The sequence below is a fragment of the Cricetulus griseus genome, chromosome 7, assembly GCF_003668045.3.
Source record: "Cricetulus griseus strain 17A/GY chromosome 7, alternate assembly CriGri-PICRH-1.0, whole genome shotgun sequence".
In the NCBI taxonomy this organism is placed as follows: Eukaryota; Metazoa; Chordata; class Mammalia; order Rodentia; family Cricetidae; genus Cricetulus; species Cricetulus griseus.
This window is the reverse complement of record NC_048600.1, coordinates 74,410,896-74,433,944: the sequence shown is the minus strand read 5'-3', so window position 1 is coordinate 74,433,944 and position 23,049 is coordinate 74,410,896. Positions and strand designations below refer to the sequence as shown.

The 23,049-nt window shown below is 44.2% G+C and overlaps 1 protein-coding gene across 8 annotated transcripts in view; it reads left to right on the top strand.

Annotated features, from left to right (window-relative positions):
- The window catches only part of Tom1l2 (target of myb1 like 2 membrane trafficking protein), a 120,141-nt gene that overhangs the window by 49,192 nt on the left and 47,900 nt on the right, over positions 1-23,049 (top strand). For all 8 annotated transcript variants that reach the window (XR_003487321.2, XR_004770713.1, XM_027427303.2 and 5 more), the window contains exons 2-3: positions 14,591-14,675; positions 21,283-21,361. Coding sequence is in view for 6 of the 8 variants with exons in the window: in XM_027427303.2 (XP_027283104.1) it covers positions 14,591-14,675; positions 21,283-21,361 (164 nt within the window). In the remaining 2 variants the exon portion in view is untranslated. The remainder of the gene's footprint in view (positions 1-14,590; positions 14,676-21,282; positions 21,362-23,049) is intronic.

Genomic DNA, 23,049 nt, shown 5'->3' with positions numbered 1-23,049 from the left:
CAGCTACCTTGGTCTTCCACTTGGAGGTTACACTGAAAGCCTTGGAGACATCAAAGCCTTTTCCTCTTGAATTCCATCTTAACTCAAATCCAGTCCCTAAATATACATAAAGTGTGGTTCAAGGAGTTGGGCATGTAGCTCAGTGCCCTGGCTTCAATCACCAGTGAAACACACACACACACACACACACACACACACACACACACACACACACACACACACACACACACACACACAATTGTGGTTCATATTTATTGCACTATACTATATTCTTTGTTTCGTATTTGTATTACTTGTTTGCTTAGTGTACTCTGAGGAGGTATTCCGATTATGCCCACCTTTCAATGACTAAACTGAGTTGGCAAGTGTATGAAATGTGTGCCCTGTGTCACAGTGAGCCCAACTGCTTCCCTGTCTATCAGATTAAAAACCATGTCCTCAACCAGAGTGCTGCTCTAGCCTCTTCACTAAGCAGTTACTGTGACCTGTCCCTGCTTCTATACCTGTCCTGAAAGGAACAAAAGTATTCTCAAGAAACTTTTGAGACTTTTTATACCTCTCCCTTTGGCTGTCAGGAATATCAGGCTGGATAAAGAAAAGGCTTCCTTGTGCAACTAGAGGAAGAACTGGGCACATCTCTGATAACTTGTCAGACCACTTTGCAGAAAAGAAGCCAAGACACAATGGCAAGATCACCCGTGATAAGGACTGCTTAGCTGGATATACCTTCTGCTCTATTTAAACCTAAACTCACATTAGGACTGTGCAGAGGGACCTGAGGGGGTGTCACTGGACCTCTTTATCAGTCCCTCTTCCCAATGCGGCTACACTGAATAAATCTCTTTTCTCTGCTTTTCACTATTATTTATCTCTATAATTGGCCTATTGAGAATTGATGGATGAGCCTGGCTTGATAGGGCTGCTAGGGCCCCCACTCTGACCCCTGACTCCAGTAACACTTCCTGCTTACAGTCTGAATGGTGCAGCCACCAAGCTGTTCCCAGAGTGGTTTGTCAGAGGCACTCCAATTGGAAGCCACAGGCTGCAGAGAGTGAAAGGACTCTTAGAAATTGGTCTTCACTCTGCCTCCCTGACAGACAGCTCTGCTCCCCATACCCGTCCTCCAAATTCCTGCTCTCCCACCTTTACATGCGCATCCTCTCCCTCTGTTGTCATGGCAAATCATTCCTCATCTTTTGGACTGCTTGTTTGCTTTTGTGCACACCCCATGCTAGCACTTGTCCCTCATGTCCTTGCAGTTTGCTTGCAAGTCTGTGGTCCGCTAACTCTCTGAGGGCAAAGGCTGCATCTTGCTATTCCCATCATTGCCTAACACGGTGCCTGGCAGGGAGAGGCCACTTAGTTTCATGTGTTTTGTTAGTTTGTTGTGTGGTGCTGGGCTGAGCCTGGGCCTTCTATATGTCAGGCAAGCACTCTACCACTGGGCTCTCCACTAGTCCTTCAGCTCATGGTTTGGACTTAAATTAGAAAGTCTCCAGGTGGCCTTTTGTATTTTCCTTCTCCAAGGAATAGCACTCCTGACTCCCCGGAACAGAGAGACTGTAATTAGGATATCTGGTGTCTTCTCTTAAATAACTGTGCTCACTGGCGGCACACGGATGAGGTATCTACGCCTGAGAGGCACTCCAAGGAAGGAGTTGGTAGCCAAGCAGTCTTCAAGGGAAAGAGGAGAAGTGGAAAGAAAAGATGTCTGGGATGTCCCCCAGTCCCACACCAAGCTATCTGCGAGGCTTAAGCCAGAGCTCTACCTGAGTACTGGGTCCCAGAGGATTTTTATTTTCTCAGTCAACAGGAAAATATTTGGTTAGGACAAGCCATCAACCTTCCTCCCAGCCTGCTGGCTTCTTCAGGGGCCCCTTCTCCTGGTGGTAGCTGGTAGTGGCCACAGCACGTTTCCATCCCAGCCCTTCCCTAGCTCCCTTCTGTACCCATTTGCTCCACACATGACATATTCTATTAAGTACAAAGAAGGGAGCACATCAGACCAGTGACTCTGCACCTGGAGAACATACCCCACATGCATTTTAAATCTGTGCGCTCTCCTTGAGGGAATTCCAGTTGAAAAAGGACTTGGGTCAGCAGCCTTGGGCCTGTGTGGCTAACAAGCTCCTATTTTCTGTGTTGTTGGGCTGGCCTGAAGGGCCTCTTTGTTTGGGGTAGGGGTGGATGTGATGCCCTAATGAGGCCCTCTGGAATCCTGGCTCACACACAGCAGCCTGCGGGATGGAACTCTTCAGGCAGGAAAGCAAGTTGGTGAGTTTGTGGGTTTGTCAGGCTTTAAAGAACACAGAACAGCATTAAAGGGTGAAAACTAACTGGAGTATTGTATTCTGAGTTGGATTCAGCACAAAAAGGAGATAGAGCAAAGCTTAAGGAACCTGAGTAGCTTCTGGAGTTTAGCTAATAGTACTATATTGTGTTCACTTTGAAGTTTTGACAGATGCACAGGGTTATATAACATGCTAACGTGGGAGGAAACTGAGATTGCAATTCGGGACTGTTGGTGCACCTTTGCAGTAAATCAAAAATTACTTCCAAATAGAGAGGCTATTAATAAAGAAGAAAGGACAAGGTCAGTCCAGCATGCCCTCTGCACTTCTTACACTTGGTCTTGAGCCCACACCTGCAGAATCAGGAAGGCTGCTGTAGGCCAAGGCTCCAGGCAGTCTGCTTCTTTGCTCCTGCTGTTCTTTGTTTGGGGACAGGTTAGGTTACAAGACCAGGTCCACCAGGAGGATGTAGGTCCTGTGGTTACCGGAAACCCCCACCTCCTGCTGTGCACCGTGGGGCTGGTGATTTCTTAGGCTTCATTTCCTTCTCTTGTTAGAAGCTGCAAACCTGACTGGAAAGGACAGAGGGAGTAAAACACCTAGCGTGTGTGGGAAAGCTGATGAGGGAACTGAGGATGAACCCAGTGGTCACATAGTTGCTCAGCATGGGTCATGTACCAGGTTCCATCCCTGTGGCCCAGACTGCAGTGTGCGCTTGGTAAGCAGCAATTTTCATCGTCTCTCCTGTTTTTCTGTGTGAAGAGATAAGTGTGCCTTCCCTGAAGATTTAGATCAGTAGCTTTGGGGGCAAGAGGCTGCCTGAGGCATCGGGGGAGGGGGTCTAGCTGAGGGACTGGCAACAACACAGTACCTCCTCTCCTACTCACTTCCCAGGGCCATGAGTACAGCTCTTTTTACTAGCTAGTTCTAAATCCTTTAGGGGTTTAAATATTTAGATTCATTTTTTAAAATGTGCTGTTGTTGCTCCTTCACCCTAAAGATGAAACAAGCCAAGTTGTGAGGCTTCTTCCTGCTAAGGGATCTCTTTATATGTCTTCTGTCATGAGCCCTTTCTGCTCAGAAAGCCAGAAATATGAGAGGGCTGAGGACATTTGGGAGCTCCGAGGCACTTGAATCTGGTGAGCTGTTTACCTGTAGGTGGCAGTGGTGACACATGAGTGCTGAAGGAGGTATAGAGGGACTGATGCTGGCAGGGAGAACCCCTTCCAGAAAAGTAACAATAATAACAGAAGTTTCAGCCCCTGGTATGGCCGTGGAGGAGGGGTTCTTGGTGGGGGAGGAGGTGGGGATCTGACAGGTGTTTTCTCTATAGTATTTACTTTCCCTTCAGACAACCACGTGAAAGAAATCTATTGTTACTGTATTTTACAGATGTGGAAAGGTGTTGTGACTACCCTGTGGTATCCCAGTCATGCAGAGAATCAAGACTACAGAGTCTGAGTTCACTGCTATCCAAGGATGCCACTGTGATGCACAAATGAAGTACATTTCTTCTTCCCTGCACTACCTAGGGCACGCTGCCCAGGGGCTGACTACCCAGGGGTCCTGCTACCTGGGGCCTCTGCAGAAGTTGCAGTCAACACTTTACTTTCAAGGGTCCTGATAGTACAAGCCCAGGCTCTTTTATGCAGGAGATGGGGTGGGATGGGAATTGTATGCGGCTCCTGTGTGAGGGTCATCTGGTGTCCCCCCCCTCCAAGGAGTTGCAACCTACAGGTTGAGAACCACTGCTCTAGGGGTTTAACTATTTAGATTCATTAAAAAAAAAGAAATGTGCTGTTGTTGCTCCACCTTAAGGAGGAACCAAGCCAAGTTTAGGGACTTATTTCTGCTAAGGGATCTCTCTGTGGAGTTGCCTGGATATGCTTAGGCAGCACATCAAGACTGTCTCAGAATTCCGGATGGATGAATCACACACATACATAGACACACACTGTTAAAAGAAAATAAAGAAAGGAACAGCCGATTTTTATTAGATGGAGGGGAAGACACTATAAAGATGTTAATGAGTCTGGTGGTGGTGGTGCATATCTTTAATCCCAGGACTCAGGAGGCAGAGAAAGGCAGGTCTCTGAATTCAAGGCCAGCCTGGTCTACAGAGCAAGTTCCAGTATAGCCAGAGCTACACAGAGTATTAATGTTGTCCAGTAAGATCTACAAAGGTGGTGAAATCGCTATTAAATGCAACTCACATTTTTTGTAAAAGTAGAAAAATAAAATTCCCATGAACTCAGAAGGAAATAACTCTGCAAATAGCTAAAACAACCTGGAAAAGACAAAGCTGGAAGATACACATTTCCTGATTTCAAAATTACTTTAAAACTAAAACAATCAAAATAGAGTAGTAGTTTTGACCTAAGGGCTGATATGTAGACCAATGGGGAAGTAAAGCAAGGGGCCCAGAAATAATCCCTCTCACATATGTCTATGTATTCTCAACAAGGATACCAAAATCATTTAGTGGGGGAAGAATCATGTTTTTTAATGATACTGGGGGAAAATAGAAACATACACACACTAATAAAGTTAGGTCTTTATTGTATACCATATACAGAAATTAACTCCAGATAGACCAAATTCCTAAAGAAAAGAATATATAAACTGTAAAAAAAAATATGTATGTTAAAAAAAAGAATATTTAAACTGAGTCAGGTGGTGGTGGCAGATGCCCTTAATCCTAGCACTTGGGAGGCAGAAGCAGGCCTCCCTGATCTCTGAGTTTGAGGCCAGCCTGGTCTACAGAGCTAGTTCCAGAGGACAGCCAGAGCTATATAGTGAGACCCTGTCTTGAAACAACAACAACAACAACAACAACAACAACAAAACACCTAAAACCCACCACCCCCAAGAGTATAAATTGTAAGCCTTAGGAGAAAACAGGAGAAAAATCATATTGATTTAACAAGCATTTCTTGGGTATGACACCAAAAATACAAGCAGCAAAAGAAAAAAATTAATGTGACTTCATCAAAATGAAAACTTCTTTGGTTGAGTGTGGTGCTGTACAGTTATAATCCTAGCACTCAGAGGTAGGAGTAAGGAGATCCTGAGTTCTAGGCCAGCCTATGCTATATAGTGAGATCATGTCTCAAAGAACAAAAACAAAACCTTTTATATATTAAGGAACATTTTCAAGATCATGAAAAGTCAACTTACAAAATTGGAGGAAATATTTTCAAGGAACATATCTAATAATGAATTAATGAATTAATATTTAGAAAATGTAAAGAAGCTCCAGAACTGAACCACAGAAAAAACCAAACTACCCCATTAAAAGAAATGGGCAAAGAACTTTAATAGACGCCTCTCCAGAGAAAATGCACAAATGGCTGTAACTATGTGTTTACATGAACAGATGTTCAACATCACAAATCACCAGGGAAATGCAAATGTAAACTCAGGATTCCACTTCACATTTTCTGGGATTACATGATTGATCTCAGCTCTGTTTCAGAGGCCAGGATATTTACTCTGTGTTGTCCAATCTGGTAACAAAACCCAAGTTTGAATGTGGCATTGTTCATCTTAGACAAATTCTGAAACTTCCCCATCCATCCTACCTCAGTTTATGAGAGAGGGCCCATCACCACCTTTTAAACAAAATTTTCCTTTAGTCCACATCTACTGTGATAGCTTTTTTGTTGTTGTTTGTTTGTTTTGTCAGCTTGACACAAACTAGAGTCATCTGAGGAGAGGGAACCCATAGGATCAGGCATTTTCTTGATTAATGATTGATGAGAAAGGGCCCAGTTCACTGTGAGTGGTTCTGGGTATAAAGCAGACTGAGCAAGCCTTGAGGAGCAAACTGAAAGCAGTGTCATTCCATGGCTTCGCTGCAGTTCATGCCTCTAGGTTCCTGCCTTGAGTTGCTGTCCTGATGTCCCCCAGTGATGGAGTGTGACCTGAAAGACGTAAACTGAAATAAACCTTTCCCTCCCCAAGTTGGTTTTGGTCACTGTGTTTATCACAGCAACAGAAATCAAACTAAGACATGTACTGGTACTCAAATGATGGATAAATGGCCTCTGTATAAATAGGAAATGGCATTGTTTTTTACATCATGACATTTTTTATATATATATAGTATGAGAATTTGCACATCTAAGTCAAAGCTATACGTATAAGCAGTGAAAGCACATTTGCAAGGATATATAGCAAATATACATCCTTGGTTCCTAAAACATTTGCTGTATTCACTAAAAAGAGTAATTATTTTAGTTATCACTTATTTTTTTCCCAAAAAGAATATCTTCTCTGGGCAGTGGTGGTGCATGCATCCTTTTAATCCCAGCTCTCAGGAGGCAGAGGCAGTGGATCTCCGTGCGTTCAAGGCCAGCCTAATCTACAGAGTTCCAGGAAAGCCAGGGCAACACAGAGAAACCCTGTCTTGGAAAAAAACAAAAACAAAAACCCGCCATCTTTTCACCCTCCTTTTTCATCATGCATGGAACCCATATGCCTTTCACTACCACTGTTCAGCCATTCAGAGGTAGTGAGAGTCGCCCTTCTCGTGAGTATAGAACGCATGTGAGCTTGAGGCAGTCTTAACCAGGGTCCATAGGAGGCACAAGTGGGGCAGGCACAGAGCAGGCATTAGCATTAACACCTTAGCATTAGTAAGATTAAGAGTCAGGCACCCTGTGGTGCCTGGCCTGCCCTGCTCTACCCATGCTATGTGTGTAGGAAAGAGAGGTCAAGGCCACGAAGCAGTCAAGGGCCTGCCTGTCAAGAACATCAGAGCCATGTAGGAAGAAGGCAGCTGGTAAAGACAGGTAGACTGGCACCAGAAAGAGTAGTACAAGGCCCTCTATCATTTTGAGCTAGAAGACAGCAAGGGCAGAGGCTCTGGAGAGGTGGAGGCCTTAGCCCCTGTGTAGTCCTAGGATAACAGGATAGTGCAGCCCAGTGTTCCCCAGAGGCAGGGCGATGTCAGTTCACAAAACCCCACCATGAAATGATCTGAGCACCCAGTCCCTGCTCTTGCTAAGGTGTCTCAGCACCCCACCTGAGGTCACACACAGAAGAGGCACATCTGTGGTTTTACCCTAGCAGCTGCCTCAACAGCAGGCTCATCCTGCGTCTGGGGATCTGACTGTGAGACTGCACTTTTAACCTTTCCAAGCCAGGAGAGAGGATATCTGGGCGGGACCACCTCAGCACTTCATAGAACTTGGGCTGCACACACCAAGGTCACCCTTTGGTAAAGCCACAAGGGATGCAGATTGGGAGGCTTTATAGAGGAAATACTAAATCAATGAAACATCATTTCTAAGTTGGGTTTAGCAGCAGAATCCATTAACCTTATATTCACCCTCTCCCTTCCTCTAATAATACCAGCAAGGGGTTCAAAGGCATGGCAACTTATTTTCAGGGTCAGCACGTTTATTTCAATTACTGGGGTTTTGAGTTTTGCAACGAAACGATACTCACTTTGATTATAAGGAACCAACCCCAAAAGAATACTTTATTCTTGCTTCTCCAGAAAGCCACGCCTGCTGAAGCCGCAAGGGAATCAAGGCTGACAAAGCAGCTCAATCAATTCTTATTTTTCTTTTCATAAAAGAATTTCCATCAAGTGGGAACAAAGTTGTGTCTGATTGATTCTGGGACTGAAGCCACTCAATGTGGCCTCCCTTATTTAGTCTGGTCTCCAAACCAGAGAACAAAGTTCATTTCCTTTGACACATAAATTGTCAAATCCTAAAATAAAACTTGATACTATGGGAGAAACCCAGTGCCCCAGGGAGCAATGGGCAAATCCTTCTTGCCAGTCATGAAATGGGATGCATAAAGACTAATACAGCAGTGACCATGGTTGCAAAATGTTGAGCTTCCCCGGGCTATGCTAATGGCCAGGAGCTGGAATAAACAGAATAAAGCAATCACATACACATTCCACCATATCATCCTAATATTGTTGCCATAGCATTTGCGCATTTGCTTCATTCAGAAAAGACTACCTTCGGCCTGGTGTTGAACCTGTGCCAGTATTCCCTCAAGTCCCGACCCTGACAGCAATGATCATACTCTTTGGAGCATGGTTTTCTTGCCTACCAACCCCTCCCATGCATCCAGTCCTAAGGCAGCCCTGCTGAGGCACTCACAGTGGGTTGGTTTCTTGGCTGCCATATCTACACTCGGATGCTATATATACAGACTTCAGAGGCGCCAGCACTAGAAGGCCAAAGAGTACTGGTTTAGCATTTTGCATTCAGCAACATTCTTTTGGTGAGTCTGGGGAAGAAAACAGCCAAATTATCTCCCCAGTCAGCAAGTGTGGGCAGTAGCCCAGAGTTATCAGAACAAAGAAATAGCATTCAGGGTACTCCAGGCCAATTTGCAGAAAGAAGAAAACTGGGCTTTGATGGGTAGGAAGTGCTTTGGGTAATAGGTGCAGTAATATGCGATGAACTTTCTGGATTAGTGTTACTGTCAGTGAGGTAGGAGTAGCCTCTGTGAAGCAGGGGCTCCACACAGCTGCTGTTGCCTCCTGCCTCAGCTTCCTGACATTCTTTGTGAATGTGAACTGTAGAAGTTCCATTTCCACTAAAGAGACAAGAGGACAAACTTTAACTTAGCCCTTTATGGGTTATCCTTTTCTACAGCCCTTGACTTTACCCTTCCCTTAAAAGGAAGGCAGCAGCCAAGTGTGGTGGTGCACACCTTTAGTCCTAGCACTTGGGAGAGGAAGGTAGGTGGATTTCTGAGTTCGAGGCCAGCATTGTCTACAAAGTGAGTTCCAGGACAGCCAGGACTACACAGAGAAACCCTGTTTCAAAAAAGAAAGAAACAAAGCAAAAATAAACAAAAATGAAGATAAAAGGAAGGTAGCAGAGCCAGAAGAGGTTCAGAAAGTACCCTCTGACGACCAGGCTGCAGACTCCAGTGCAGTCCTTTCTACAACTTGAAGGCAAAGTAAAGTCACATGGTCCAAATGCCACTTTCTCAAGATTGACAAGGAAATGAGGTATGCCACACACCATTCTGGAAGCTAAAGAGAAGGAAATGACTAAGACACCTACATTGGCAGTCCAGCGTGGGTATTAACTAACAGAGGATGGCCACACACTCTCTGTGGTTTGATACCTGTACCCTAGTGCCAAGGAGCTTTGGAGGAGGATGCATATGTGACAGTCTTTACATACAGGGCAGTGAGACTGCACTCCTAGAAGAAAGTGCTAGGTTTGCCTCTCACTGCCAGTGAGGGTGCAGTCTACAGCAGTGGTCTTTAGCCTTGGCTACCTATCCGTTTCACCATGAGTAACTCCATTGATCAGATCAGAACCTCTGGGTGTGTGTGTGTTCTAGACACTCCCCAGAAAGGTCTCATGCTTAAACAAAGCTGAGGACTACTAGCTTAGAGAAGGAACATGACCCTAGGCCTTCATCAGACATAAATGTGTTGAGTAGCTCCCAAGTGCTAGACTCTGGTAATGTGGTAGTGTTACAGTCTAGGCATCTTGATCAGGTTTGTTTTCTCTGCCAGTTTAAGAATTGAAAGAGGGGGCAAATCTGAAGTGTAACAGGTAGCAGTAGAGAAATCTCAAGCACTACAAACAGAATTGGCATTTAAAGGAAGCTCTTATTGTGGGTGAGGAAACACATGTAGCTGAAACACAGAGTAAAAGACCCTCTGCCAAGCAGAGGGGGACTCAGAAAGCCGAAAAGTCAGTCTCTTCTTGAGGCCTGGGTTATTTTGTTTTGTCTTAGTTTTGGTTTTTGAGACAGGGTTTCTCTGTGTAGACCTGGCTGTCCTGGAACTAGCTCTGTAGATCAGACTGGCCTCGAACTCGCAGAGATCAGCTTGTCTCTATTTTTTGGGTAGTGGGATTAAAAGTGTGCACCACCACCTCCTGAGGGCTGTGTCAGCAGGGGGCCTGCTGGTGGGAGACAAAAGCTGCCAGGCTTTTGTCTTAAATCAGGAGGTTGAAGTAGAAGCTGTCCATCTTGGAAATTCACTGCCTTTATTACCTAGCCATAGCCCCTCACCCTGTCTGTCTGCCTACCAGGGAGTCTGTCTAACTAAGAAGAAAGAGAATATTCGCTGCCATTGGGCTGCGGGTGAGGGGGGGGGTGGAGAGGCGGCAGTTACAGCCCAGAGAAAAAAGGCATCAGGTGACCCAGGGTCTAGTTTTGATCCTGAGCCCAGTTCTTCTGAGTCTTATGTTTCCTGTCAACAGGCCCCAGTGATCTTCACTTCTCTGTTCTCTTCAACCAGAGTCCAGTGATCTATCTATACCATTTTTTCCTTTCTGGGTGCTTTAAAGTGTGTGTGTGTGTGTGTGTGTGTGTGTGTGTGTGTGTGTGTGTGTGTGTGTGTGTGTGTGTCTCCGTGTCTCTGTGTGTGGTTATGAGTATGTGTATCTGAGTGCAAATGCCCATGGAGGACAAAAAGGGTGTTGGATCCTCTGAAGTGGGAATTGTGAGCTGCCTACCTGGGTATTGAGGACCAAAACTGGGTCCTCTGGAAGAGCAGCAAATGCTGTCGTAGTCACTGTTCTATTGCTATGAAGAGACACCATGACTAAGGCAACTCTTAGAAAAGAAAGCATTTAACTGGAGTCTTGCTTACAGTTTCAGAGGTTTAGTCAGCACACATGTAGCTGAGAGTTGCATTTTGATCCATCTCATCTCTGAACCTAGAGAGAGATCCTGTGCTTACAGAGGCTTTTGAAACCTCAAAGTCCACCCCCATGACATACAAGGTCATACCTCCTAATCCTTCTCAAATACTGCCACCCGTGTGACTAAGCATTCAAATATATGAGTTTACAGGGACTGTTCTTACTCAGACCACCACATGCTCTTAACCACTGAGCCCTTTCTCCAGCCCCCTGGATGATTTTTTTTCCTGTTTTTTTTTTCAAGACAGATTCTCTCTTTGTGACCCTGACTATCCTGGAACTCTCTTTGTAGACCAGGCTGGCCTCAAACTCAGAGATCCACCTGCCTCTGCCTCTTGAGTGCTGGGATAAAAGGTGTGTGCCACCACTGCCCATCTTGGATGATTTTTTAAGTTGTTTTACATGTGTACAGCAAAGTGTACCATTCTAACCACTTTGAGCATACAGTTCTGTGACATTATGTGTGTCCCATTGTTGCGCAACCACCACCACCACCATCCATCTCAAAACTCTTTGTCTTCCCAAACAGAAACTCTGTACTTACTGACACAACTCCCCATTCTTCCTCTTCCTCAGTCCCTAGTATTCCCACTCTGCTTTCTGACTCTGATGGTGACTACCCTAGGTACCTCACAGGGTGGGATCTTACATAATTTGTCTTCTGAACCTGGCTCCTCTCTCACTTAGAACAATGTCTTCAATATTCACAGATGTTGTAGCAGATGCCAAAATTCCCTTCCTCGACAAGGTTGACAAGTCCATTGTATGTATATTTTGCTCATCCAGTAGCCTGTGGGTGGGTATCTAGCAGCTTTCACCTTTAGAACATTGAAGATAATTCTGCTCTGACCATGAGTATACACATGCCTCTATGAAAGGAAGTATCCAAAATGAAATTTATGGATCATATGCCTAGGTTTTCCAGGCTCCACAATACTGTTTCTATAATATCTGTGCTATTTTACATTCTCAATAGAGAAGGGTTCCAGTTTCTCCACATTTTTACCAACACTTATTATTTTATATTTTTAAAATAATAGTCAGGATGGAGAGATGACCCAGTGGTTGTTAAGAGCACAGACTGCTCTTCCAGAGGACCAGGGTTCAGTTCTCAGCACCATATGGCACCTAACAGCCTGTAACTCTGGTTGCAGGGGATCTGATGCCCAGGCACTGCATACATGTGGTACAAAGACATTAATGCAGGCAAAGTACTCAGAAAATAAAATAAAATCTCCCCAAAAATTGCTTCCCCATGAGTATGAGATGATATCTCATTGTAGAGGTTTTTGTTGTTGTGGTGTTTGGACTAGACCCAGAGCCTCACAAATGCTAGGCAAGCCTTTGACCACTGAATTGTGTCTCAAGTCCAAAAATATACAGCCCAGAATACTCTCTAACGCATAATCTTGTTGCCTCATCCTAATCAGTATTTGCCACAACAGGCTTATTGAAGTTTTGATCTGTATTTCTCTAATGAAAATATATATGACTATATATTTCTTATGTGAACATTTGTATAATATATAATAACATAAATCTGTTTCTTGGGAGAAGTGCCAATTTGTGTTCTTTCCTCCATTTTTGTTGTTGTTATTTGTTTGAGATTCTATAGCCCAAGGTGGCTTCAAAGCCACCTGCCTCAGCCTCTTCAGAATTATAAGCATATGCTATCGTGCCTGGCACCTTTCTCTCTCATTCATATATATATATATATATATATATATATATATATATATATGTATATATATATATGTGTGTGTGTGTGTATTTGTGTGTATGTGTGTTACATATATATATATAATGTATATATATTCATATATATTAGTTTTGTTGTTGAGTTGCAGCGTTCCTTATTTTCTAGACATTTACATTTTATCCTGTGTATGATTTTTCTTTAATGCATGGGGTGGGGCTTGGTGATGCTGAGATCAAAGTCAGGGCCTGCAGAAGGTGGTTACCTGCCACTCAGCTCTGCCACTGAGCTACATCTCCAGCCCTAGAAGTTTTTAATACTGATTAGTCTAGTGTCTTTATTTTTTCTTTTGTTCCCTGTGCCATTAGTGTTAGATCCATGAAATCATTGTCAAATTATGTGTCATGGAACTTTCCCCCTGCTTCTAAGAGTTTTACAGTTTTCAACACTCGTGTTCACATCTTTCATAAATTTAGAGACAAAAAACAAAACAAAACAAAACAAGAGTTAATATAGTATAAGAAAAGTGTACAACTTCATCTTTTTGCATATAGAAAGCCATTTTAAAAACAATGATTTTACTGTGTTTTTCCTGCATGCCTGTCTGTGTACCATCTGATCTCCTGGAATTGGAGTTACAGATGTTTGTAATGTGCCTTGAGGATGATGGGAATGGAACCTGGGTTCTCTGAAAGAGCAGCCAGTGCTCTTAACTACCAGCGCTCCAGCCCCGAGAGCCATTTTCCAATACCAGAATTGTCCTTTCTCCATTAAATGATCAAAAGGTTGTTGCATATCAAGGACTCAGCACCATGTGTTTCAGTTAGTGACAAATGGTATTAGTTTGGGGTCAGTTGACTGTTGGTGGGTGAGCAAAACTGCCCCCTTATGGCATCCAGAAAGCAGAGTCCCCCAAATACTCTCCAAGAGCATGTTCTGAATGACCTAACTGCCTTTCACACAGCTCAGCTTCCTACAGCTCCACCACCTCCCAGTGGCACCAGAGATGGGTAACCAAGCTCTTAGCCTCAGGTTTTTGTAGCGTGGAGGGAGGGGGGTTAAGATCCCAGCTATGGTGCCACACCGGCAGTGGCTCACTGAATTTCCCCCTCTTTCTTCTCTTCTGAGATGCAGTTTTATCTACTGCAGGCTGTTGTTATTTTGAAGATGGAGGCTTTTGTTCTGCCTGGTCCAGCAGCCATTTAGTCCCAGTGAAACACACAGAGGCTTCTATTAATGATAAACTGTTTAGATGGCTCAGGTTTCTTATTGGCTAGCTCTCTCTTAATTATTAACCCATTTCTATCAATCTGTGTATCTCCACGTGGTCTTGGGCTTATCAGTGATGCCCGGTCCTCTTTCTTCCTTGGCAGCTAGATAGCCTCTCTCCTCCCACTCCCACTCTGCGTCCTCTCCTTAGACTTCTCCTAGTCTGGTAACCCCACCTATACTTCATGCCTGGCTACATCCTGCCTGATATTGGCCAAAACAGCTTTATTTATCAACCAGTAAGACAAATATATATTCACAGCATATAGAAGGACATCCCCTATCAATTTTTCATAATTATAATAGCAGATATCTGTAGAGGACAGGTTGTGTGCCAAGCTATTTTCTAAGGTTTACATATATTAAGCCCTTCTGATGTCTGCTGAAGTTTTAACTAGATCAGGCACCTTCAGGTTAATCGACTTGTCCAGAGTTACACAAGTAGTGCGTGGTGGATCCTGTATTCTCGCTCAGTGGTTTAGCTCTGGGGTCTGTGGGCTCTAGGGCTCAGGCCTTCTAGAAATGGGATTTGGAGACTAGACAACCTGGGCCCTTGGGCTCAGAGTGCTCCTGGATGTTCTCTTGTGAAAGCAATAACCCCAGAAGTGGTGCTTCTAGTCTCTTTCCATTTCCTTCCAGGGCTCCTTATTCCAGGAGAAATATAAAACAGTTTCTTTCTAATTTCACAGAGAAGGCCACGGATGGCTCCCTGCAGAGTGAGGACTGGACACTGAACATGGAGATCTGTGACATCATCAATGAGACAGAGGAAGGGTATGTATCCCTGGGAAACTTTTTGGTTTGGGCAGGATGTCATACGTAGCTTGCCAGAGTTCAGGTGGTGGGTTCAACTCTGGTGGGTTTTTGTTTGTTTTGTTTTAATTATTACTATTATTTTAATATGTTTGATTTGGCCTTAATAAGCTGAAATTTAGTAATTTGTCTTTGTACCCCACCCTTGCTCATGTCCCTGAGTGGCAGTGCTCCAGTTAGAGAAGGGACATCTCTCCATCATCTGCTTTAAATTATGGGTAGAAATGGAGCTGCCTGGCTACTTGTGTTAATTGTTACCTCTACCGCCCCCGCCCTAAACCCTGCTTCCATGTTGCAGACACAGGGGCTGTTGGTGCCCTGGTTGCTTTCTAGGGCTCCATGGAAGAAGGGAAGAAGGCCCAGAGTTTAATCAGACAAAGGAGTGACAGAATGACACACATGGCCCAGAGTAGCTGAGCATTTCTAACATGGGTGGACTTAACCTCCAGCTTGACCTCTTGCCTTTCTGCACTGCTGAGTTGATTCTTGGTGTTATTGTGTACTATTTCCTCCTTCTCTGTAGCTCCACTCTATTTGTATTGTTATGGGATAGTCTGATTTAGGGTTTTGTCCACACCATAAACACCCCCATTTACTCTTCCTATGCTCTTTTCAACCCCAGAGTGTTGAGGAGAACAGTTGGGACTCGGGCAGCCTAGGCTTGTGCATTGGTGCTATTATTTTCTCAAGAGTCCTCTCAAGTCAGTTCTGCTCTCCTTCAACAGATACTTATAAAGTGCTTGCCTTTTGCAGACACAGTTGCAAATAATAAGGAGGGTGCAGCAGTGAGCAAGAAGGAGCTGCCAGACTAGAGCAGAGAGGCAAACTGAACAAGACAAACTATATAAGCTGGTCAGATGGGATGAACACTATGGGGGGTCATGGTGGAGAGGTGACATGGTCTGGCTTTAATTTTGAATGGTCCTCCTTTGTTCAGATTGTGCTCACCAGGGCAACACAAAGTAGCAGATAAACCAGTAGGGGTTTATTACAGTCATCCTGTTGTGGGTTGATGGTAAGCTGGACTGGAATGGTGGTAAAGATGAGGGAGGCGTCGTTAGATTCTGGTGAGATTCAGAATTTAAAGCTAATAGAATTTGCTGATGTGGGATAGGAGCAAAATGTCAAGGATAACACCAAGGTTTGGGACCTACAAAGCAGGAGGATGGAGCTGCTAGTGCTGAGGTGGAGCAGGCAGAGAACAGATCTAGATCTGAGCTCCCAAGAATGTGTGACCCACCCACTAGGGCTCGTCCATAGGCTAGGGGTTATGGCCTGGCCTGTGCCCCGTATGGCCATCTCCAAGGGAGAAGAGCTGCAGATGCCTTCTAAAGGGGCCAGCTTTGAGCGGGAAGAGAATTGTGACTTGTACTCAGGGTAGCACAAGAAGGGATCCAGGTGGCCTGGGTCACATGGTGAAGTGGGAATATGGGGAAGCAGTCTGGAGGAATGGCTCCGGTTGGCTTCTCTTCTGCATTTTTCCCTGCAAAACGCATTTGCTTCTTCCCTCTACCTCCCATGCACTTCCTGATGCAGGTTTCTGCAAGTGACTTGCTCCCTAGCAAGCCTTCCAGAACATTCTTAAACTTTTTAGCATAAAACCCTTTATCACACACCTCTGCATGCTTTCTTCAGGCCCTTCAGCCTCATTAATTTTTCTTGTAGCTTCTTGAATTCTCACATTTCTGTCTCTGGTCAAATATCTGATGTGCAATAAGGGCAGAAAGTCCAAGAACCCTGGGATCTTTTTCCTTCCAAAAAAAACCATTATGTCCCTATCATTGTGAGAGACTGGGGACCCACTTTCTGTCTCAGCTCACAGAAAACCTGGTTGCGTGTTTCACAGTGGTCTAACCTCTTGTTCATGTGTGTTGGAATGACAGTGTTGTGATTCTTGAAGTTTCTGTGCTTGCCTCTATTGTAACGTGTCTGCTGAAATCTCTTCCACACAGGGAAAGAAAAAACAAAACACGCACAAGTTCTCTCTCCTTCCTGATCCTGGCTGAGAGCTTCTCAGTGTTGTTCCTCATGTTTCCCCAGCCAGTCTCCCTGTCACTAAGTGGATCCCATCAGTTATTAGATCTCAACATAAATTTCAGCCCTCTGCCCCTTCCCTCTTGACTTGTCATATTGTGTGGTATTGTGTTTGGTGATGTCTTTTAGTGTCTTCGGTATTGCCCCACAACCTGTATACTTCATGAAGACAGGAATTCCATCTGTTACACTCGCTATTTTATCTCTCCCACAACACAGCCTAAACGTAATAGTCTCTCTCTCTCTCTCTCTCTCTCTCTCTCTCTCTCTCTCTCTCTCTCTCTCTGTGTGTGTGTGTGTGTGTACCTTTAATTTCTGATCCTCCTGCATTACCTCCTGAGTATTGGGATTACAGGTGTGTACCATCACACCTGGTTTTTGCAGTGCTAGGGATCAGACCCAGGGCTTCCTGTATGCTAGGCAAGCACTCTACCAGTGGAGCCACATCTCAGCTCATAATCAGCTCTTAATAAATATTTTAAAGTGTGTAAAGAATTAATGAAGTCCCTAAGGCAGTCTGATGAGGAATGCAAGCATGTAAATATAATCATAACACAGCATGACAAAGACTGAGACAGAAACAGAGCAAGAAAAGCTGCTTATAGCTACAGAGACAGACATGTGCAGTGACTCCCAGACAGCCTGGGGGCTGTCTGAAGCAAAGTCTTTTTGAAGGCGGTGACACTTCAGTAGACTCTTATAGTGTATCAGGATTTTAGCAAGATGAGGCAGGTGGGTGCCAGGGTGCTCAGGAGTGTACCAGGTGCTCAGGAAGCTTGGCAGTGTGGATTAAGGGGTGTGGAGCCTGGCACCATCTACCTGAGCAAGAAGCTTATGTCACCACTCACTTATACAACCCTGAGTGTGTTCCATCTCCCTGTACCTGTTTCTTCACATATAAAAGTGATTTGGCCACAGTGCCCATCTCATAGAGTTATAGTAAAGACTAGAGGAGTAAATAATTCCTGTATAGTGGGTGTAGGGTAGAGCAGTCACATAGGCCAACTCTGATGAGAACCCAATGATCTGGATCATTTCACAAGCGTTTTTGACCATCCCCAGCTCACTGACTGAGTCCCTATGCTGTAGCCTCTAAGCTAGAGTAACATGGGGGATCCAGTAAATACAGTAGAGAGAATGGTTGCTGAGGGTGTGTGTTTGGGAGAAAAACTGTAGCTGGAGACATATTTTGCAGCTGTTTGAGAGCCACTAAAGAGCTCCCCACTACTGAAAAGAAGGCTTTGCAGGAGTCTGATAGGGGTGTGGGGGGCCAGAAACTGGTCTTGAGGCCCTAGGGACTGCCCCCACGGCCCCCCCTTTCTACTGAGAGCTCCCAAGGCTTGGCACCTCTCACATGGCTCATGTTTCCCTTGATCCTGCCGGCCTACCTGATTGTGGCCCTTGATTTAGCAGTTATTCCTTCAGCCTTTGATAGCTCCTTTAAATTTTGTGGTTCCTCCAACCTGACAGTGATGCTCTCCTCTGACACTTCTCCCTCCGATCAACAGAAAGAAATGCTTCTCTTTTGTTCTCAGGTAGCACTTCCTGAAGCATAGCTCTTGGGAAGGGATTTTCAGCTTAAATGTAACCAGAGCCTGCCTCCTATCTGATTGCCCTCCACCCATATTCTGGGAATGCCGACATACTGTCAGCCAGAAATACACCCTCCTCCAGAGTAGTGCCTGTTTTTCTCATCATGGAAATCCAAGAAGAGATGAAAGAGAGCATGTAGAGAGAGGGTACATCTTGTCAGCCTGGGATGACAATGGTGAGCAGAGCCTGCAGAGAAGAAATCAGTCTTCTCTAGCTGTTAGGTGGCCTACTTTCCAAGCAGATAGCTGCTCAAATGCTGTATTTATAAAATCTGCATCCCTGTTGGAAATTGCCCATATTGTATGTTTTTGTTAGGGGTTCTATTGCTGCAAGAAAACACCATGACCAAAAAGCAAGCTGGAGAGGAAAGGGTTTAAGTTGCTTATACTTCCCCATTGCTGTTCATCACCAAAGGAAGTCAGGACAGGAACAAAAACGGGGCTGGATCCTGGAGGCAGGAGCTGATGAAGAAATGCTCTTTACTGGTTTGCTTCCCATGGCTTGCTCAGCCTGCTTCCCTCCCCCCCCCCCCGTTTTTTTTCGAGACAGGGTTTCTCTGTGGCTTTGGAGGCTGTCCTGGAACTAGCTCTTGTAGACCAGGCTGATCTCGAAATCACAGAGATCTGCCTGCCTCTGCCTCCTGAATACTGGGATTAAAGATGTGCACCACCACCACCCAGCTTGTTTGGTTTTTCAAGACAGGGTTTGTCTGTGTAGCTTTGTAGACCAGGCTGGCCTTGAACTCACAGAGATCTGCCTGCCTCTGCCTCCCAAGTGCTGGAATTAAAGGCATATGCCACCACTGCACGGCTTAGTTTTTCTTTTTAAGAATTATCTGTTCCGGTCATTTGGATGATTTGGTCCTTTGGTGTCTAATTTATTTATTTATTTGTCTATTCTAGATTAATTCCCTATAAGATGTATAGTTGGTAAAGATTTTCTCCCATTCTAGAGGCTATCTCTTCACTGATTATTGTTTCATTTTCTGTGCAGAAATGTATTAAATTTCCTGCAATCTCATTCATAAATACTTGTAATTATTAAGACTCCTTGCTTGTGACTGCCTCTTAAAGTGTGTCCCCTAAGCATTCCACTAGCAGTTTCATCATTTCAGGGCTACTTTAAGGTCTTTGATCTATTTTGAAATGATTTTTGTTTAGGGTGATAGATAAAGATTGGGTGTGGAGAACCAGTTTCCCCAGCCCGCTTATTGAAAATTCTGGTTTAGCTCTAGTGTGTGTTTTTGGCACCTTTGTCAAGAATCAGGTGGCTGGCCACATATGATGGCGCATACCTTTGATCCCAGCACTTGGGAGGCAGAAGCAGGCAGATCTCTGAATTTCAGACCAGTCTGGTCTATAGAGTGAGTTCCAGAACAGCTAGGACTACACAGAGAAACCCTGTCTTGAGAGAAAATAAAGAGAATCAGGTGGTGTGTTTGGGTTTCTGTCAGGAATGCAGTATTCCGTCAGTGTGTGTTTGGGCCAGTACAGTGCTGCTCTTGTTGCTAAGGCTCTGCAGTGTCATCTGGATATAGCAATTCTGATACCTCTGGCATTGTTTGTTTTTTCTTCCCTCAGGAGTGCTTTGGCTACCCAGGGCCTATTAGGATCATTTTTCCTGTTTTTGCAAAGAATATTATTGGAAGTTTGATTGGGATTACATTGAATTTATAGATCATGTTAGACAATATAACCTTTTCCATGATATTAATTCTGACAATACATGAACATAGAAGTTCTTTCTTTCTTTTGTTTTTTTCTATCTTCTAGTGTCTTCTTTAATTTTTTTCCTTCAATGTTTTTATTGTAGAGATCTTATGCTTCATTGTTAGCAATTTTTATTTTTATTTTTAAGGCTACTGTGAGTAGAATTGTCCTATTTCTTTCTTAGCATGTTCATCATTGCCTTACCACAACTTTCTTTTAAATGTTTTTTCGAGACAGGGTTTCTCTGTGTAGCTTTGGAGCCTGTCCTGGAATTTGCTCTGTAGACCAGGCTAGCCTTGAACTCATAGAGATCTGCCTGTCTGCCTGTGTCTCTCAAGTGCTGGGATTAAAGGCGTGTGCCACCACTGCCTGGCAGCCTTAACACAATTTTTTAAATGTTGATTTTGTAGCTAATACTTTACTAAAAGTGTTATCAGATCTAAGAGTTTTCTGGCAGTCTTCAGGATCTTTTTTTTTTTTTTTTTTTTTTTTTTGAGACAGGGTCTTACTCTGTATCCCTGGCTGGCTTAGAACTCAGTATGTAGACCAGGCTGACCTCCAAGTCACAGAGATTCACCTGCCTCTGCTTCCCAAGTGCTGGGATTAAAGTGTGTGTGTCACAACACCTTGGCCAGGGTTTTATTTATGAGATTATATCATCTACAAAAAGGCCAATCTAACTTATTCCTTTCCTATTTATATCTAGTTTGTTTCTTTTTGAGGAGCCAATTACTATACTGAGTGAGTCCAGAGAGTGTAGATATCTTTGTCTCAATACTGATTTTAGAAGAAATACTTCCTGGTTTTCCCTGCTCAGTATAATGTTGTGTGTAGATTTATCACATATACAGCCTTTATTTTGTTGAGATATGATCCCTCTTTTCCTGCTTCTTCAGGGCTTTTTTTTTTTTTTTTCATGAAAAGATGTTGAATTTTGTTAAAGGCTTTTTTTTTATTTGTTGAGACAATCATGTGATTTTGTCCTTGATTCTACTTATTCTTATGCATATGTCTTTTGAGTTTGGTCCATAAAAATGTACAAGAAGTTTCTGTATTCTTTTTTGCAGCTGCAAAATTAGCCCTGTTTTCTTTTTGTAGACATTTGTTTTTCTCAAGTCTTTTTCATTTACAATTATGCTGCAGTGAACAACCTTGATACCTGTGCTGGTTTGCACTGGGCTAGTGTCCCATGAGGCTAGTGAGGATCATTGTATATCTGTCCTTTTCCCCAGGCCAAAGGATGCCATTCGAGCTCTAAAGAAGCGGCTCAGCGGGAACCGGAACTACAGAGAAGTGATGTTGGCCCTGACGGTGAGCATTGCTTCCTGGGAGGGAAAGCCTAGGACACGAACACACAGGCTTTACTCTTCCTAGGACCCCCCTCTGCCCACTCAAGTGGGCCTCCAGCATGTAGCCTGCATTACCATGGTTCAGCAGCATCTTCCAAGGGACCCATGGGGTCCCCTGCCCACCTCTGATGCAGGAGGTGAGAGTAAATGGGTTGGATGTATGCCAGCAGAAGATAAGATGTGGATGACATGGTTAGAAGAGCCGGAGGCCAGGCCAGGTCTCATTCCCGCTACCAGCCTGTTTGAGATGCTGGGAGTCAGTTTCCCGTTTATACAGATGTTCACCCTTGTCTGTCCAACACCTGCCCAGGATTGAGCTTTTAGAGTGTTGATGAGATGTTTACAACCACCTTCTAAAATAGGCTTATTACTCTTCTCACGAGGAAACTGAGCTCTGAGAGGCCTTTGAGTTTTACCTTTGCACCTAGTGAAGCACCAAGCTGTGGTGTGCCATCATAGAATGGTCTTTTGTTTGGGATAAAAACGAAAATAATAAAAGGGTCTTGAAAAAGTCAGCCTAGTGACTCCTTTCAGGGCAAACAGATAAGAATTGTGCCCTTCCTTAAGATACAGAGAACTAAAAAGGGTATTTCAGGTGCTATTTCTGTCTTGAAAGCTAACAATTTCTCAGATGCCTTAAAATCTGGGCCACAGTGACTTTTTATTAGAAACTGTAACAAGTCACCATGTCAACTTCTGTAGGTGGGGAAAGTGGGTTATTTATCCCAAACTGTCATATTTCCTTGTAAAGCAGAAGAACTATTGTGATATCCACCCCCCCAAATAAGGTCCAAAACATAATAGGAACACTCTCTCAGCCAGGATTAAGGTTTACATAACAAAGAAGAAAATGTCAGTTGAGAAATAGGTGAAAGCTTTAATTTTCTTTTTTTTTTTTTTAACCTCAATGTTGATGGATCCCAGAATGGAGCACAAATCATCATTTTTAGTGGCACACATCACAAATGCTCTGGCATATGTCCCTCTTTGTGATGGTTTCAAGGTAACCATCACTACAATGGCCCATTGTAGGTGGGAAGCTTTTTTGTTTTGTTTTGTTTTTTAAAACAGGGTTTCACAGGTTTCAAGACAGCTCTGACTGTCCTAGAAATCGCTTTGTAGACCAGGCTGGCCTCAAACTCGCAGAGATCTACCTGTCTCTGACTCCTGAGTACTGGGATTAAAGGTGTGCGCCACCATACCTGGCTGGTGGGAAACTTTTTAAAGACTATTTCCTTGCCTCCCTACACATTGCTTGGCAGCCATCATTTGGCCTTCCTGATGGCCAGGTCTTTTCTGCAAACCCCTTGGGAGGCCTGTGGACAGCAGAGCTGTTGGCCTTGTCCCTAAGTCCCTGCCTGGCACACTTGGCATGGTTTCGTGTTTGCCATGATGGCTTCGCTTGTTAGTTGCTGTCAGCCCTGTTCCTTCCTTGTGGCCTCTCCCAGCTCACATCTGCCCCTTGCTTAGGCTGTTAGGACTTATCCAGTGGAGCCAGAGATCCTCAGGCCCTCTCTGCTGGAGCCTCCAGATGTGTGTTCCTAACATCTGCTTCTCATTGCTTGGAGGCCCCCTTTGTTTATTTCATGGGTTTTGGCTGTATCTCAGAAAGTTGCCACTGTGTTTCATTCCCAAAAACCCACAAAGTCA